The following is a 15778-nucleotide window of genomic DNA, read 5'->3' as shown; positions in this document are numbered from 1 at the left end:
TCCGCTCTTTCTGTTCTTGGGCCTTGGGTTTGGAAAACTCTTGGAAATGGTATTTAAAATGGTATTTAAAACGCTTGGAATGGCTTACAGTTAAGGTTAGATAGCTTTATAAAAGATGCACTTTAATACAGCTTCTGGGGAAAAATGAATGGCAAGTGTATAATGGAAGACAGACCAGATGATAGTTAAATTAAGCAGGTGCTCTTTTTTATTCATTTTCGAGGACTTGAGGATGTGATTGAAGTTAAGCACATGCTTAAGCACCATTTCCTGCATGGTACACAGTAGTGACTTCCCCCTGAATTATGGCTCTAACGTCAGCCCCATTGTACTTTAGTTTGTGTCAGGCAGTTGAAATGCAATAAGAGGAATCCTGTGCGAGTGTTATTATAGTATTTTATCTCCATAGTGTAAGACAGATGGATCTGGCCTGTCACACGCTAGGTAAGTGAGACCCTCAAAGTTAAGCAGCAGCAAGTTTTTGATTGAATGACACCTTCAGCAGAATTACAGTTGTTCTTTCAGTGAATCAGGTGTGGGATATAAATATACTGTGATACCGGCATTTGTAATTCAAGCTGCCATAGAGCAATATTAGCAGAGGAGGAACTTTGATGATTGCGTAGCTGAGTTTTTGTTTTTTGTTTTAGATGCTATTCACCTTAGCATCGTGTGGATCCAAATGGATACGTCACTTTTTCTCCCTAGATCCAAATTTATTGTTGTTAGGTGATGTCACAACTAATAGATCCTTCTCCTTTCTTTTCCTTCCCTCAGTTGCGAAAAGGAAATGATTTCCAATATTAATTAAAGGGAGGAGGACCCTAAACATGCTTCATGAGGACTTGAGAGATGTTGTCTGATTTTAAATTATAATGCTTTATATGGCGACTGCCTTATGCATTTGATAAGAAAGGCCTTGAAGCTTTCTCGGGGCACTTTTTCTTGTAGTTTTGACAGCTCATGCATAAGAGCACGAAGCTACTGACTTTTCTTTGTTTTATTTCTATGTGTATAGAGGGAAAACTGTTTGCTGAGTAGTTCTTTAGTTGTTCAAAGGGACTCTCTGTGTCTTTTTAGCTTCAGTTTAATGTGAAAGCAATCTTTTTCAAAATTTAGGCTCATCTTTTGATAGAAAATGAGCTGCATATGACCAAGGATTATTTCTCTAAATATCTAAGCTGCCTCTCTAGGATGTTGTAGAACTCAGACCAGCCTGATTTGGAGAACGTAAGTCCTTGAATGTGACTTAAAATTGTGGTGAATAGGGTCAGGTCTCTGGGAATGGCTTTACCAAGAAACTGAGAAATGAAATATTAAAATTAAAAAGGTAGTATCATTATTCTACAACCAGTTCCTCCACCAGCTTTTGTTTCTAATCCTGCAAAGCTTTGTTAACATGTTGGTGCTTTTAGTAATACAGTTTGTTACTCCTGTGTATTATCAACTGTATATTTCTGTATTGCTAATAATAAGCATTCAGTGGAGCTATAGATACTAGCAAATGTTAGCAGTACATTTTTGGGGATGTGGCAAAACATTCTTTTTGTTTCTTGTGTAATACTGACTTCCCATAGATGGCTCACTTATAAACGCTGTCTTAATCCAATTGAGGATTGCTCATGAGACATCAGTTACTAACCTAGACAGATTCCTTCATCCCGGTGCTATTTTGATAGCCTTGAGAGCTGTGTCCTGTAAAATGGAAATAGAAGAAAAGCCAGCAGCTTGATTCTTGCACATTTTTAAATGTCACCCTTGTTGGTACCTCTGCTGCAGAATACCTTCAATTGCTGGTGCTATTGCCTGGATTGATGTTTCTGTTTATTTTATCACTAGTTTTCTTCATCTAAATAGTTTCTCTGGACCAGAATAGACTGCTGTTGGTGCAAGAAATAACATCTTTGAAAAAGTAAGAATAAGAAAAAAGAAAGAAAAGGAATATTCTTCTTTTTAAATGCATTCCTAGGAGCTGATAAATCCTATTAAAGCAATGAGGCTTTTGAGCAGCTAAATGCAAGTGTTGTCTGCAGTGGAACCAACCATTAAAAATCTTCATCTAGCTTATTTAAAACCATTTTAGACTTGCTGAATTGGATACTTTTTTGTGGGCAGGGCTCCAGTTACTAGAACATTTTAATGAAGACTAAGATCCCTGGGAGTGACAGGTAAGATCCACTGACAAGTCTCATCAGTCTGGAAAGTGATTCAGTGTAAGAAATGCTGATGGCATTTAAAATATAATGGATGTGTGCCATGCATCCCTAGTCTTTCTCTCATATCCACACTAGCCAGGGTCATGTCAGCAGTGGATAGCCAAGATGCTGAAGGCTGAGGCTTATGTCATTGGAAAGAATATAATAGAGAGCTTGTAGAGTTCTCCAGTCTTGCTTGCTGTTGTCAGACCTACCCCAAAGCTGCGATGCCTATAAAACTAATAGATGAAGAACTGTAAGGAGGTCAGCTGCCATGGCACTGAGATCGCTGCCCGTTCCAATGACTGACAACATTTCCTTGTCCCCTTGTAAATACTTCCTTGCGTATCTCTCTGTATATAAGTGCTTGTGCTGTCTCTTTCACCTGCACTTAGGCGGGCAGGGACTCTGTGTACTTTGCTTGTACAGACACTGCACCATGGGGTTCATAGACAGAGTGCACAATCAAAGGCACAACTGGGCGGCAGCAGCAGGACAGTGACTGTGGCAGCCAGAGCAGCATCATGGCAGCTGCTGGTTTTGACACCCAATATCCCAAAGTCAGCAACCAGAACTAGTGTCTCCCTTTAGCTATGGTTAATAATCTGGTAATTATAATAAGCATTTTAGTTAGACATGCATGGCAAACCTCAGATCAGGTCATTAATAGTGTGTCCACACTGCTTCTGTGCTGTACTTGGGACAAGTGCTGCGAAGATGCCTTGCCCACTTGCTCCAATTCAAGGAGCATCTTATGCCAGAAATGGGCAATGTGGCTGCCATAGGGAGACACTGAACACACCTGAGAGAGGTGTGTCTAAGAGTGCCTCAGTGTGTGTGCTCAGGGCTGCTCAAAGTTGGCTCTGTTGCCCCATTTTGGGGACCTGATGGGTGCGAAGCAGCAGTGAGTGGGCAGGCGTGTGTGCTTCAGGCATGGCATGGCATGCTGGCAATGTGAACAACCCCTTCCAGGCATCCTGTGTGGTGACTAGCACCCCTGAAGGTCTTAATCATGTTTTATCAGTGATCCTCTGTGCACAATTTTCTGCTTGTTTTACGAAAGAGACTCTCAATTTTGTGTCTCTGTTTCTTTAACTGACTCGAGCAGTACACAAAGCTGAGAACTAGAGGTACTCGGATGGGGATTTCTTTGCGGTTCAAGGTTTGGTTCTTTATTACAGTCAGTGAGGGAGGGAAAGGTTTTACATTTTTGCTCATAATTGAAACGGTGCTGTTGATGATTCCTTAATAAGAGAAGCCGCAAAGGGAGCTCCAAATCACTCCTGAATTGTGACTAGGAATGAGAGTAGGATGAGCAGGTGGAATGGATCACATGCTTATGTTCAGTGTTGGTGTAGTAGGAAATAATGCTCTACATAAGCAATCCTTGTTCTTATTTGTACAGTTCCTGTTTGGTAGCATGCAACAATGCAGACAGTTTAGTTTGAGATGCTGCGTTATGTCACAAGACCAGACGGAACTGGAAATGATGTGCGATAATGAAATTCAGTGTCAAATGGACTATATGGTATAATAACTTTATTGATGTAGGGTCACCTGCCAGGGAAAAACTTGTGAGGAGAGCCCAGCTATACTGAACAATATTAAGCAAGTCCCTGACTTCTAAGATAGAGGCAATGTGGGAAGAGAGCACAGATTAAGGCTGTGCAGATTTCTCTTCTCTCTGTGGTTCAAGTGGTTTTACTATGTGCTGAGTCCAAGCAATGTCTTAGGCTGTCTGTTCACTTTAGCACCAGTCTGACAGGAGAGGGGCAATTTCTGAATGCTTTTATGGAACAAATGTCCCCCAGGTTCAAGTCCTTGAAAAAGAGGGAAAAAAAACCTCTTTCCCTTTTTTTTTTTTCCCAGGCCTGCTCAAATTTTGTCCCAACAATCCCAATCTGTCACTGCAGCTGTCAGCATGCCATCATGGCTCCAGCACACTGAGATGGCCCAGCTGGAAGCTAGGCTTCCAGTCAGCCAGGGAGAAAAGGGCCTGTTCAGCAAGCCTGGGACCAACAGCAGGCACTGAATCCAAACTTAAATATATAGATGAAGATTTGGGTTGAGTACAGAATAAAATAACATAATGGGAACAAGGAAAAGAGAAAGAGAGTCTCCCTGCTCAGTATTCTGCATGAGAGCATTCTTTTTCAGGGTTGATTTTTACAGCTTTCTAACCATGAAATCCATTCAATACAGCTGTGCTGTCACTCTCTAAAATCCAGTATCTGGCATTCTGGAGCTTCGGATATTCTACCTGTCCTAATGGATGGATGTTTCTATTGCACAAATTCATTGTTATTCTGTGAAATTTATCCCACAAGGCAGGGAGTTGTCAGTGGGACAAGTGAATTTTAAAGCTACAGGATTATATTTATGATAAGCAAATTAAATGCTTAGCGCCTCTACCTTTGGTGATCTCAAAACCTTTTCCAAAGGCAAATAAGCACCACCAGAGACACTTGATAGGTGGGACACTAAGTGACTGACTGGCCCTAGGTCCTATAGCATGTCAAGTGGCAGAGCTTGGAGAAGAATATTATATCTTTTCTTGCCCTGTCTATAGTCCTGTCTGCAAGACACTTTATTCCCCTTATTTCACACCCAAATATATATATTGATTTATATATAGATGTATAGGGAGAGTGTGTGTGTATGCCCCTTATTTCACACTCAAATATATATATATTGATTTATATATAGATGTATAGTTTGTGTGCGTGTGTGTGTGGAAGAATTTGACAAACAGAGGCAGTGATGTATAATATAAGAGGACCTAGGTAGAAGGTTTCTGAATGTACGTAGAGTCTAATAATACATTTAATTATGTCATTTCCAAACAAAGGTGATTTGGGTCAGTGTGGCCATGTCTACATGAGACGCTGACTGTGCAGTAGCTGGTTACTACTGCGCAGGTATGTCAGATGGCATGACGCGTGATGTGATGCTCCTGTGCAATAGTAACGAGGTATTGCACAGTCAGCGTCACTAAGAAGCTATTTGGGGATGCTACTGTGCAGTAACTCTGGTTACTGCTCAGTCATTTAGTACTTGTGTATGCAAATACTAAATGACTGTGCAGTTAGGTTTGCACAGTATGCGTCCTGTGTAGATGCAGCTTGTAAATACCATGAAGGATTCTCTACAGACTTGCCATGAGGAACATGTGAATACTTGAATATTGTATCTGAGAAGCTGTGACTCATCATGTGTGACATATGGTATCAAAGTGGATTTAGCTGCATGAGCCTGGGAAACAGAATCTTCTGACTTTGTTGCTACTGCTTTTGACCTATCTATTTAATACCTTTAAGTGGTTACAGGACTTTTTTCATGTTATATGCCCCCCATGCTAGTGTTATGTTTAGGTTTCTTGCCAATGGTCTCAAACTTCCTTGTCTCAGCTATGCCTGATATAAGCCTCCTACTTTTTATTAAACCATGACCTGCAAGGAAAGCGTAACCACCAAGTCACTTTATCAGCTGCACATCCCTGAAGTTACACTGCAATGTTAACACAGTCGAGCAGACAATAGTATTCATGTCACAGAGGCGCAGTTAAATAGGTTGCAGCCCAAATGCTTTCAGCTCAGTTACCTGGCTTATGGTAAATCATTTTCCGCAGATGAAGAACAGCCTGAAGAAGGAGAAGAAAAAAAGATAGATATTCTGTCGCTGTCGGCTGCAAGTGGGTGGTTGTAGTTGCATCTTTCTGAAGCTTTTCTTTTTTAGCACTCTCATTTGAAGGTGTACATTCATGTGAAAGTTTGAGCTCTGTTTGAGATGAGGTTCCAGACTTTCTGTCTTCCTGCCCCTCTTCTCAACAGGCAACATCAGTGAAGGAAGCATAAAGTGACTAGTCAGGGACCACATCATTGGTCAAAACCCACAAGACATTGGCTTAAGGCCCAGATGACTTGATAGATATTAGTCTGGCAATCTGGAGTGAAAAATAAGAAATGGAGCAGTCCCTGACAGGCAAGCAAGGAAACATTCTTCTTTCTTAGGCAGTAACAAAGTCTTTTAATTGCGGAGATTGATTGTGGATGTATATAAAATCTAAAGGTTGGCAGAGACACCAATGCATTTTCTTTTCACCTATAATGAAGGTAACAGAAAGTATATTCAGTATTGAACTGAACTATTCATGAAGCAAAAGTGAAGATGCAAATAGGCACAGTAGTCTTGCAAATTTTAATATGATGATATATTAGAAAACATGCTTGTGTATGTACAAATGGAAATTAATAATAATAATAATTATTATTATTATTATGGAAAACAGCCTGTACATTGTGTTTATTACTGTAACTGCCTCAAGCTATTGAAATCAGCAGGAATAAATGGAGGAGTGGTAGGCACAGAAAGAGAGAGCATACCCCTTTTTCAGATACCTAAGAAACGTCCTTAACAGCAAACTGTTTAGTAGCATTAATAGACTGAGTAATGCCATCAACAGAATTGCATGTCCTTCAGCACACCCCAATATAAATGTCTTGCTTTTGATGTTGTATAACTCAGCGGAAAATAGCATATGTTATTAAATGTCAAATATAGCTGTATATTGCTTAAAATTCCTCTGTAGATGGAATTTTCGTACCATAACTCCTGTATCAAAAATTGAAAAGTCAGAAACCATGCAATAGCTTGAAAGTGCTCAAATTGTGGCATCAGTATTAAACTCTTCTGAGGGTTTCTGCTTCTTTGGTTATAAAATATAGAGTGAATAAGGTTACTTGACAGTAAAGCTATGTAGAACGTATTTCTATGAAACTTATAACTGCTTGAAAATAGCTTGGACTTGGGTTTCATCACTGACTCAACTGTGCCAGGAGTATTTGAAAAATTCATGTATCTTGGCAAAGCTGGTCCGAATTTCAAGGTGAACTTGCCCTGAGTGGTGCTGTGTGTAAACCACACAGGATTTGCAGCTTTATACAGTTAAATGTGGGTTTACTCTTTGCAAAATCACTTGGCGATCTTAACTTTACACAGCTAAAAACGCCTGGAGTATATGAACCAACGGGAACTGAAACCAAATGAAGGGATTGCTCAGAACCACCCTGTGGCTAGGTACAGACAGTCAAAAAGCCTGAGGCTGAATCTATTCAGTCTTTGCATAAACCATACAGATTAAATTGAAAGAGAAGTGAACAGACATTTATCTTTGATTCAGGGATTGGCAGCCACAATACTCCAGTGGCTAAGGCCAGAAGCCGAGGGGGCACTAGAGTATAGCTCTCTGGGTGTGTGTTCACTTCCTCCACACTCACTTCCTCTACCTGCTGCCTCTGAGGTCTCTGGGATTTGCAGTCCAGAGTTACAGCAGCAGGGCTCTGCAGAGTTGCTCATCACTTCCTCTTCCTGCTTCTAGGTGCCCCTAGGATTTATAGTCCACAGTTGTAGCCAGCAGTAAGTTTGAGTGGGGGAAGGGGTGTTTAACTCCCCTCCCTGGCCCCAGACCCCAGACCCCACCTGGGGTTTGCCGGGGGGGGGCAGCCCCCTGCTGTAGACTGGGCTGCATCCGTAGCTGGGCTTGTCCCCCACTACCCTCTTATCAGCCAGCTCTCACTGCTCCAGCTAGGGAGCAGAGGGGCTGGGCCATCCCTGCTTTCTGGAGCAGATAGCACAGCTCAGCCCAGCCCAGGGCTGAGGGGACTGTGATTTAACTTAAATCAGGAAGGGATCTGGGACAGAAGCTTTGTAAACCAGTTTGACCTAAATCAGTTAAATCTGATACTGCATTCAATCATGTTTATCTTAAACCAGTTTAAGCTATTTTGAAACTGGTTTATGTGCTCTCAGATTCTGTTCTGTTAAAGCTTTAAACCAGTTTCTGATCACTTAAACTGGTTTATGTGTAACTTTTGTCCCCAACCTTTGAGTCAAAAACTTAACTTTCATATAGCTTAACTGGGCAGCAAAGTGCTTAGAGGTGTGTGTGTGGGGGGGGGAGGGCGTGTTTTAATTAGAGCAGTTCCTGAAAAGCCACTTTAATGAAAATGGCTCACCGTTACATGTATTAAGCCCCCACATTTCAAAATGGCCATGGGGGTGCTTTAAATAAAGCTCAGTTGATGAGGCTTAGTTAAAGCTCCCCCATTGCCATTTTGAAATGCAAGGGCTTAAGGCTATGCTGGAGTGTTCTAATTACAACACATCAGAGCATGTGTATAAGCAGCCAAATGTTTACTCCATGTGTATGGAAGGTCTCATCCAAAACCCATTGAACCTAATGGAAATCCTTTAGTGGTCTGTGAGTTGGAGCCTTAAGACCAAAATTACCATTGAATCCAAAGGTATCTAAGACAAGTACAGGGTGAAATCAATGGAAAATTAGGGGGCTGGCTCTGAATATATTAGTATTTCAGTATATGAATTTCACACATTTTATTTCCTTTTTTTTTTCTTTCAGGCTAGTCCTGCCCCTATAATTGTCAACACAGATACCTTGGACACAATCCCTTATGTAAGTGTGAAATTTCATGTTCTCTTTCTGGAAATAACTGTAATTTTTAGCATGATTTTCCTTGATTATTACCCTAGTAGAATTCTCTTCATTGTATTATTACATGTATCATGCACCAAATGCATTTTAGTTCAGTGTATGTTCTTTTTAAAAATACTGAAGTTAGTTGCATAAATTATTTGTAGAAATCACAGAAAATGGGTGAGGTGGGGTGGGGAGAGAGATTGAGAGAAAGATAGGTGACAGTGGCAAGCTTAAGGGACCAAATGCAACAACATAAGCAGCTGAATTATGTCTTGTTCCTACATTTGGTAACAAGTCATCCAGCCAGCAGATAATCTTTCCTGCAGCATGAGCTGATTTTTTTTTTTCCTGAAGTGAGCTGCTAATATTAATCTCTCATCTGTCATTATGTTGCCTACATCTGTTTTGGTGGCACAAAGCTAATGAATCATTGACTGAAGTCAGTCATATTGTTGGATTCTATCCACTAGAAGACTGTATCAGTGAAGGAGTTCAAGAGTGACTCTTTGTTGATCCCTTTAGTCTTAATGGGCATGTCCTCAGAAGACACTTTACTGCACAGTAGAGCTAATTACTGTGTCTACATGTGCAGATACTTACCATGCAGTAATTGGCTCTAATCATGGCTGCAAATGCAGGTAGCAAATTTACTCGAGATTAATAACTGCACACTAGCACATGTGTAGACACCTGACTGGGAGCAAACTTGCTCCTGGGCAGCAGGGATTGGGAGATTGCTTCCTGATCCCAGGAGCTGCCTGCTGCTGGGGCACTGGAGCCCAGGTGGGAACAATGTCCTCGTGCCCAGGCAGAAGGCAGCTCCCAGCCCCTGCTCCCTGATCACGATTGTGGAGGAGGGGCTGGGGAGATTGTTCCCTGCTGCAGCTCTGTGATCATGGAGCTGGATGGGGAACAGGTTGAGAGCCTTTCCCTGCCCAGTTCTGTGATTTTGGCAGAGGGTTGGGACCTGTCCCTCCCCTGCAGCTCTTTCCAAGTCCCTTGCCCCAATCAGAGAGCTGGAGGCAGGAGTTCCCTGATGCCGGGGCAGGGGGACATTGTCACTGGAGCCTGGGTGGGGACAGAGCCCACCTGGGAAGCAGGCAGCCCCCTGGGGTCAGGAAGCAATCTCCCAGCCCCTGCCAGAAGACAGCTGTCTCATGGCCTCGTGCTGACTCTCTGCCCCTGTTAGCACCCGGGGGAACCTAGAGCTCCCTCTTGCTGCTGCAGGGGACCAGTACAAGGCTGGAAAGAGTGGGAGCAGACTGCTGCCAGGAGCAGAAGTTCTACTTCTGCATTCCTGCATATCTTTACCCCTCTAAAGTAAACATACCCCAGAGCAAATGCACGGGGGGGAGGCAAGGATAGAAGGAGGGAAGCTTGCTAACCCTAACTGTAACTCCTCACCCCCCTCTACACTGCCACCACTTCCCAGGAGCAGGGGGCAGGGAAGCTTGCCCCTCCATCCCCCTCTGGCAGCATCCTGTGCTACCACTGCCTCTGAGCAGCCCTGACCTTGCCCCCCTGCTCTGTCCCCACCATTGTGGTGGCGTTCTGCTACGCTGCCGCCGCCTCCTTCTCCTGTCTGGAATGCTCTTGGAGCACTCTGATTGGTTGTTTCCAAGAGTGTTAGGAACAGAGAGATAGATGGACTAAGTTCTTTGTTATATTAAAATAGTTGAGGTTATTTTTCCTCATGGTTATTGCCTTGCACTTGTTGAAGCTGAAGTTCATGTGGCTTTTTTTTTTTAGCTCACTAATGTAGGTTGGTGAGATCTTTCTTCATCTCCTCTCCATCAATTTGGGATTTGACTACCTGGAATAATTTGGTATTGTCTGCAAACACTGTGCACCCCCATTTCCAGATCATTGATGAAAATGTTGAACAAAATTGGGCCTGGCACAGATAACTGCAGGACCTTACTTTTGACTTCCTTCCATCCTGAAAAGTGACTATTTAGGGGTCCCCTTTGCTTCCCATCTTTTCACCAGCTCTCATTCCACAAAAAACCTTCCCTCCAATCCTGGACAATTCAGTTTTTCAAAAAGTCTTTGGTGAGTGACCTTATCAAGAGCTTTTTGAAAAGCCAACTATATTTTGTCAACTGGATCCCCCTTGTCCATATGTTTGTTAACCCTCTCCTAGAGCTTCAGCAGATTGGTGAGGCAGGATTTCCCTTTACAAAGACCATGCTCACTCTTCTCCAGCAGATCATTTTTGTCCATGTGACTGCTGATTTTATTTTTTATTTTTTATTATAGATTCTTCCACCTTGCCAGGTAAAGCCAAGTCAATGAAAGTGGCAAAATTGAGGAATAGAATTGGGTTGTCTCTTGCTAACATCATGTTTCTGATTCATTTCATTTCTTTATTTTCCATTCCAGTTTGGAGAAATAAGTGATTATGTAAATCTTGAGTTCAAAGATTGCTGCTCTTGGACTTTTCTTGTCAGTCAAAAGTGTGTTAGCAAAAGTGGTTCTAATTCAGAAGCCTTATGAAAGTGGCATTGTAGTTGCACAGTAATTCCGGTATATACATTGCAGGTGAACACAGGGGCCAGAATTACATTACAGGTGCAGTTTTGAAAAATGTTACGAATCAGTCATGTCTAGATTTTGAATACATCAGCAGTGTATCTCTGTTTGAATGCAAACACTATTAAGATGGAGCAGGCAGCTATCTCAGCAAAGGTATTTTATTTGGCTTGTGCTTATCCAAATTCAAACATTACAGAATTTTATACATAGTTTAATTAATCAGAAACTCAATTACAATCTGTTTGTCATACCGGAGAGGTGGTTACTTATCTGAAGTTAGGCAGAAGGGTGGCAGGGTACAACCTTAGACTGCCCTATTTTCTCTGAATGGCCACCCATTCTCTCTGCTTATGGATAGTATTATACTCAGTCAAATGAAATGGCCTGCAATCAACTGACACAAGAAACTTGCTCCGTGTAAGTGGGTCACTCACCCAGCTTCCTGCTCAAGGCCAGTCAGCCCTGTGTTCTGGGTTTTCCAGCCAATTTATTTTTCGTGGGCCAAACTTTTCCTTACAAAAACAAAATAAACAGGTATTCAGTACAACAAATAAACAGACCAAACCTGTTGTCTTTTTCAGACCCTGATGCTAAGTACAAACAGTCAAAAAGCCCAAGGCTGAATCGATTCAGTCTTTGCAGGTTAGTTTAAGCTGCATAGATTGAACTAATAAGTAAGTGAACAGATATTCACTTCTGATTCCAGAAATGCAGCCACATGCCTGCAGTAGCCCAGGTCAGGTGCCAGGGGGTGCTATTCCATGGCTCCTCCAGATGGCTTGAATCTGGAGGTGCTCTGGGACAGAAATTCAGTAAACTGATTTAACCTAAATCACTTAAGTCTGAAACTACTTCTGTCCAGGTATTTATCTTAAACTGGTTTTAGCCATTTTGAAAGCCATTTATGTGCTCTGAACTTCTGTTGTGTTACAGATTTGAACTGGTTTCCAGTGACTTATACTGGTTTACTGTCCCTAGTCTGAGAGGGCAACCCAGGCTCTGCGCTTCTCCGGCAGCACCACAGCTTGCCCTCTCTCTCTTTGCACTTTGCTCTTGGAGCTTTTAACCCTCTTTGTGGCTCCACCCTCATTTACCCATCAGCTGGCCTCCAGCCAGACAGTCTATGAGCTATAGCCTACACACAGCTGGGTTTTCAGTCCCTGAAGGCTGTATCTCCTTAAGGTATCTTTTTCTGACCAGAGGCAAACAGATGACTGTCATTCCCAAGGGACTCCAGGTTATCGATTTACTCCTACGTAGCCTTATTCTGGAAAGTTGTAGTACTTGGTAGATCTACTTTAATTGCAACTGTGTTTGGGTAATATATGAACTTTGCTCAAATGCTTGTGAGTAAAAACTGATAATGTCCAAGTATCATTGTTAGAAAGGCAGCTATTAGTGAACTCTCCAATTATAAACAATACACAGAAATATAACCCCCCAAACCTTAAATGGACAATCATTTAGAAATGTGTGTGTGTCTGTGAATATTAATGATAGTTGTCTGTGAATATTAATTATAGTGAGGGTTATATAGCGTACAGGGTCACAACCCACAGGAAGCCACACAGGCCAGATGATGCAGTGCCAGAAGTTGGATCTGGCCTGTGGTTGAGTACCCCTGCTCTAGGTAGTCTGTTCCCCTCCAATAATGAGAAAGCTCTTGTTCATGTCCAAACTAAAATTCTCTTAATTTAAGGACATTACTCCTTGTTTTTGCCACAGAGAGTAGTCCATCATCAGCATCTTTATACAAGTATAAGAGTATTGCTTGGGCATACAGTGAAGAAGTCAGGAAGGCCAAACTACAACTGGAGTTGCAGCTAGCAAGGGACGTGCATGGTAATAAGAAAGGTTTCTACAAGTATGGCAGAAACAAGAGGAAAAGTGTGGGTCCCTTACTGAATGCAGGAGGCAACCTAGTAACAGAGAATGAAGAAAAGGCTGAATTACTCAATACCTTTTTTACCTCAGTCTTCACTGGCAAGGTCAACTCCCAGACTATTTCACCTGGAAGTACAGGTTGGGGAGGAGGTGAGCAGCCAACTGGTGAAAGAACAAGTTAGGGACTATTTAGAAAAGTTGGACATCTACAAGGCCATGGGGCCAAACAGGATGCACCCAAGATGCTGAGGGAGTTGATTGATGTGATTGCAGAGCCACTGGCCATCATCTTTGCAACCACATGACGATCAGGAGGGGTCCCAGATGATTAGAAAAAGGCAAATATAGTGCCCATCTTGAAAAAAGGGAAAAAGGAGGAACCAGGGAACTACAGACCAGTCAACCTCATCTCAGTCTCTGGAAAAATCATGGAGCAGGTCCTCAAAGAATCCATTTCTAAGCACTTCGAGGAGAAGAAGGTGATTAGGAACAGTTAGCATGGATTCAGCAAGGACAAGCCATGCCTGACCAACCTGATTGCCTTTTATGATGAGATGACTGGCTCTATGGATGTGGGAAGAGAAGTGGACATGATATATCTTGATTTGTGTAAGGCTTGTGTTGCACTGTCCCATAGCATTCTTGTAGGCAAGCTAAGGGAGTACAGGCTGGATGAATGGACTGTAAGGTGGATAGAAAACTGGCTGGATCATTGGGATTAGAGAGTAAAACTCAATGGCTTGGTGTCCAGTTGGCAGCTGGTATCAAGTGGAGTGCCCCAGCATTGGTCCTGGGGCTGGTTTTGTTCACTATCTTCATTAATGACCTGGAAGATTTCATAGAGTGCACACTCGGCAGGTTTGAAGATGACACCAAGCTGGGGAGAGCACTAGATATGTTAGAGTGTAGAGCTAGGATTCAGTGACTTCAACAAATTGGAGGATTGGACCAAAAGAAATCTCATGAGGTTCAATAAGGACAAGTGCAAAGTTCTGCACTTAGGACAGAACAGTCCCATGCACTGATACAGGCTGGGGGCTGACTTGCTGGGCAGCAGCTCTGGAGAAAAGGACCTGGGGATTACAGTGGACAATAAGCCAAAAATGAGCCAGCAGTGTGCCCTTATTGCCAAAAAGGCAAACTGGGTTTATTTAGTCTAGAGAAGAGAAGACTGAGAGGGGATTTAATAGCAGCCTTCAACTCTCTGAAGGGGGTTTCCAAAGAGGATGGAGCTGGACTGTTCTCAGTGGTGGCAGGTGGCAGAACAAGGAGCAATGGTCTCAAGTTGCAGCAATGGAAGTTTAGGTTAGATATTATGAAAAACTTTCTCACTAGGAAGGTAGTAAAGCACTGGAACAGGTTGCCCAGCGAGAGTATGGACTCTCCATCCTTGGCAGTTTTTAAGACCTGGCTAGACAATGCCTTTTGCTGGGATAATCTAGTTGGGGATGGTCCTGCTTTGAGCAGAGGGTTGGACTAGATCACTTCCTGATTTTGAACCCTAATTTTCTATGATTCTAATCACTCCTTGTCTTGCAAGTGACAATCCTTTTAATACAGCCTAGTATTCTTTTGGCATTTTTTTTCATAGATTCAGAGATGCTAGGGTCGGAAGAGACCTCAACAGATCATTGAGTCCAACCCCCTGCATAGGCAGGAAAGAGTGCTGGGGTCAGATGACCCCAGCCAGATACCTATCTAGCCTTCTCTTAAAACCCCCACAAGGTAGGGGAGGGGAGAGCACCACCTCCCTTGGAGGTCCATTCCAAACTGTGGCCACCCTTACCATGAAGAAGTTTTTCCTGATATCTAGCCTAAATCTTCTCTCTGTCAGTTTGTGACCAGTGTTCAGCAAGACCACACTGTTGGCTCATATTCAGTCCACTGTAACTCTCCCTCCCCAGTACTTTTCTACAGTACTGCAGTCAGTGTATCTACTGTTTCCTAGTCCTGCATTTCCCAACCTTTTTCATCCCACAGCACATTTAGCCTCTCCCATCCCATGGCACACCAGCCAAATATGGAGAGGAGGGGAGGGGGGGTGGTGTGTGACCGGATGCAGAGTGGGGGGGCGTGGCCAAAAACAGAGCAGTGGTGGCGTGGGGTGGCAGTGGTGGCGTGGGGCAGCAGTGGTGGCACTAGGTGGAGCCATGCCCTGCCAGGAGCCATACCTCCCCAAGATCCCACGGCACACATGGTAATGTCTGATGGCACACCAGTGTGGGTAATTCTGTGGGTAATTCTGTCCTGATCTGTATTTGTGCATTTGATTATTCCATCCTAAGTGAAGGCCTTTGCATTTGTCCATAATGAATTGCTTTTGACTAATTTTGGACCATTTCTGCAGTTTATCAGGGTCATTGGCAACGCATAGGGGGTGCACGCGAGTGCACGCACACCCCCTGAATGTGACAGTGCACCCCTTATGAAAAGGTGCTGCCAATGCCTGTAGGCAGTCGTCGCTTGCCACCCCCCCCCCCCCCCCTTGCTGCGCTTTTCCAGGCTGAAGAGTCCCGTGGCCCTCAGCCTCTCATCATAAGGTCTGTTTTCCTGACCTCTGATCATGTGCGTGGCTCTCCGCTGGACTCTCTCAGGCTTCTCCACATCCTTTTTTTGAATTGTGGAGCCCAAAACTGGACACAGTATGTGTGAGTTCGTGCCGAATTAT

The 15778-nt window shown here is 43.1% G+C and overlaps 1 protein-coding gene across 4 annotated transcripts in view; it reads left to right on the top strand.

The window, feature by feature from the left end:
- The window catches only part of DLG2 (discs large MAGUK scaffold protein 2), a 2095445-nt gene that overhangs the window by 1188883 nt on the left and 890784 nt on the right, over positions 1-15778 (top strand). For all 4 annotated transcript variants that reach the window (XM_019524161.1, XM_019524158.1, XM_019524160.1 and 1 more), the window contains one exon: positions 8614-8667. In XM_019524161.1, the coding sequence (XP_019379706.1) occupies positions 8614-8667 (54 nt within the window). The remainder of the gene's footprint in view (positions 1-8613; positions 8668-15778) is intronic.

The sequence above is a fragment of the Gavialis gangeticus genome, unplaced genomic scaffold (assembly GCF_001723915.1).
Source record: "Gavialis gangeticus isolate Ggan-Ray unplaced genomic scaffold, GavGan_comp1, whole genome shotgun sequence".
NCBI classification, from domain to species: domain Eukaryota; kingdom Metazoa; phylum Chordata; order Crocodylia; family Gavialidae; genus Gavialis; species Gavialis gangeticus.
This window is presented reverse-complemented; position numbering and strand designations above follow the sequence as displayed.